At 42.3% G+C, this 2,336-nt stretch overlaps 1 protein-coding gene across 1 annotated transcript; it reads left to right on the forward strand.

Moving 5' to 3' along the window:
* Positions 1-370: 370 nt before the first annotated feature.
* Positions 371-1,282, forward strand: FA14DRAFT_182654 (uncharacterized protein; the record flags this gene model as incomplete). Its single annotated transcript, XM_025501234.1, has 2 exons — positions 371-626; positions 1,131-1,282. The coding sequence occupies 2 exons, from the start codon at positions 371-373 to the stop codon at positions 1,280-1,282; spliced, it is 408 nt and encodes a 135-aa protein (XP_025351735.1).
* Positions 1,283-2,336: the final 1,054 nt, after the last annotated feature.

Genomic DNA, 2,336 nt, shown 5'->3' on the forward strand with positions numbered 1-2,336 from the left:
TCATTCCAAATCCAAAGGCCCCCTTATCATTCAAGATCCAATTGCCATCCAATCAGCATCACAAAATAATGATTGTGGCACTCAAATACAAACAAGCATGACATTACTTCGCAAGAAAAGGCTCACAATTCTAAACGCCAGCATACAACCTAGCCAACCAAGATCCTCTTCGACGCTCCAGGAAAGACTTTGAAAAATTCAACGAACGCCATCTCATATACGTCCTCACTCAACCGGCATCATCCAATCCTGATTCATAGATCACAGCTCATTCAAGCAGCATAATTCTCTTCTTGTTCGAAATCCACCAATCGTACAATCAGCATCACACACTTCTCCCACAAACGACTAAATGGGGCCCCAAATCAACATGGGGCCCAAATCAACCAAGTGTTTCCCGATCAATTCAAGAAAATCTTCGAAAGATCAAGGAGAGCAGTCGAATACATCGCTTTTCCCTTTGCCGATGCACGCAAGATCGAAATTCGAACGTATATACGGAACAAATCAAACATCAGCCGGAATGGTGCACTTGCCATTACCATTACTCAAGTCTTCCGACACAGTCACAGCAGCATCATGTTTACTCAACGGTTCCAAAATTCACTTCACAAACAACTTTCATGGTCAATATGGCATTACTTGATCATCAATAAAAATGGCGACATGATCACTCTTGCAACATCTTATACGACGCTTGCTTTTTCCTCCTCACGCTACCCTTTCTTGGGGTCAAAGAACTCGTTCTTTGCTATTCTCATTCCTCCTCACACTTCTCCGCACACTCCTCCTCACACTCCTCCTCTCACACATCCCGAAGCGACATTTCGCTTTGCAACTACATCAAAAAAAAAAAAAAAAAAAAAAAAAAAAAAAAAAAAAAAAAAAAAAAAAAAAAAAAAAAAAAAAAAAAAAAAGGAAAAAAAAAAAAAAAAAAAAAAAGATGACCTACTTCTCATTTGAGAGTCACTTCATATCCAACCAGCATTACGTACTTCTCATTCCATAATTATCTCTACCGCCAACACTCACTTCTCATCCCGCAATCATCATCCACTTTTCATTTCGTCATCATTAAACTCTTGTCATTCAACATCCATTTGACATTCAAGACCCACTTTTCATTCAAGATCCACCTGTCACTCAAGATCCACATGCCGTTCAGTCAGCATCACAAGTTTCTCACAAGACAATGATTGTGGCACTCAAATACAACCAAACATGGCATCACTTCACCTCACAAAAAAGCCTCACAAGTGCAAACGCCAGCATGCAACCCTAAACAATCGAGGTCTTCCATTGATGCACCGGTGAATCCTTTGAAAATTCAATGAACGCCATCTCATATGCGTCCGCACTCAACCGGCATCATTCACTTCTCGTTCTTGGATCACAGCTCATTTAAGCCACATTATCCACTTCTCATTTGTGGATCACATCTCATTCAACCGACATCAATCTCTTGTCATTCGGAGAAGCACTCCTCATTCGAACGGCATCGTCCAATTTTGATTAAAAGATCACATCTCACTCAAGCGACATCATTCTCTTGTCATTCGAGATCCACCCATCGTACAATCAGCATCACACACTTCTCTTTTCAAGTCGTCACACAACAATGACCGTGGCAATCAACACAAACACGACCCGCATCACTTGAAAAGAGGTCACAAGCACAAACGCCTGAATGGGGCCCGAATCAGCCATTATCTTCCTCTTCCGATTGGATGAAACCTTTCAAAATTCATGAAAAGTCATCTTGTACGTCGCTCAAGATCAAATTATGACGTGGCATTCGAACAAGTGGGACAACAGAAGAAATGGCACCCTTGACATCAACATTTGTCTTTCCTCTGCCCTCCTTTCAACTGCTTCCATTTCACACTTCTTGACTGCTTCTCCAAGTGACATCTGTTCAACATTGCCGAAGGAGTTCATCATCATATGGTGGTTGAAGTGAGGTCGATCAAGCCGGTCAAAGTTTTCTCTTTCATGACGAGTCTGCACTCATATTCACGGGACTCTTGTAAGCGATCACTGGCAGTCGAAGAAGCATCGGTCTTGAGGGATGGCAGATCAAATACACTTTATCAAAGAAGCGTCTATCCTATCTGACTTATTGACGTAACGAGATCAAGATGAGCCAGAACTTTTCGTTTTACATTTTTCCAAACACCATCCTCCAAACACTTAGAGGGTGATGATGGAGGAGTGAGAAGAGGGTGGAGTGAGAAGAGGGTGGAGTGAGAAGAGGGTGGAGAGGGAAGAGGGAGGAGAGGGAAGAGGGAGGAGAGGGAAGAGGGTGAGAAGTAAGAGGAGTGAGAAGTAAGAGGAGT

The sequence above is a fragment of the Meira miltonrushii genome (genome assembly GCF_003144205.1).
Source record: "Meira miltonrushii strain MCA 3882 unplaced genomic scaffold FA14scaffold_7, whole genome shotgun sequence".
Taxonomy (NCBI): Eukaryota; Fungi; Basidiomycota; class Exobasidiomycetes; order Exobasidiales; family Brachybasidiaceae; genus Meira; species Meira miltonrushii.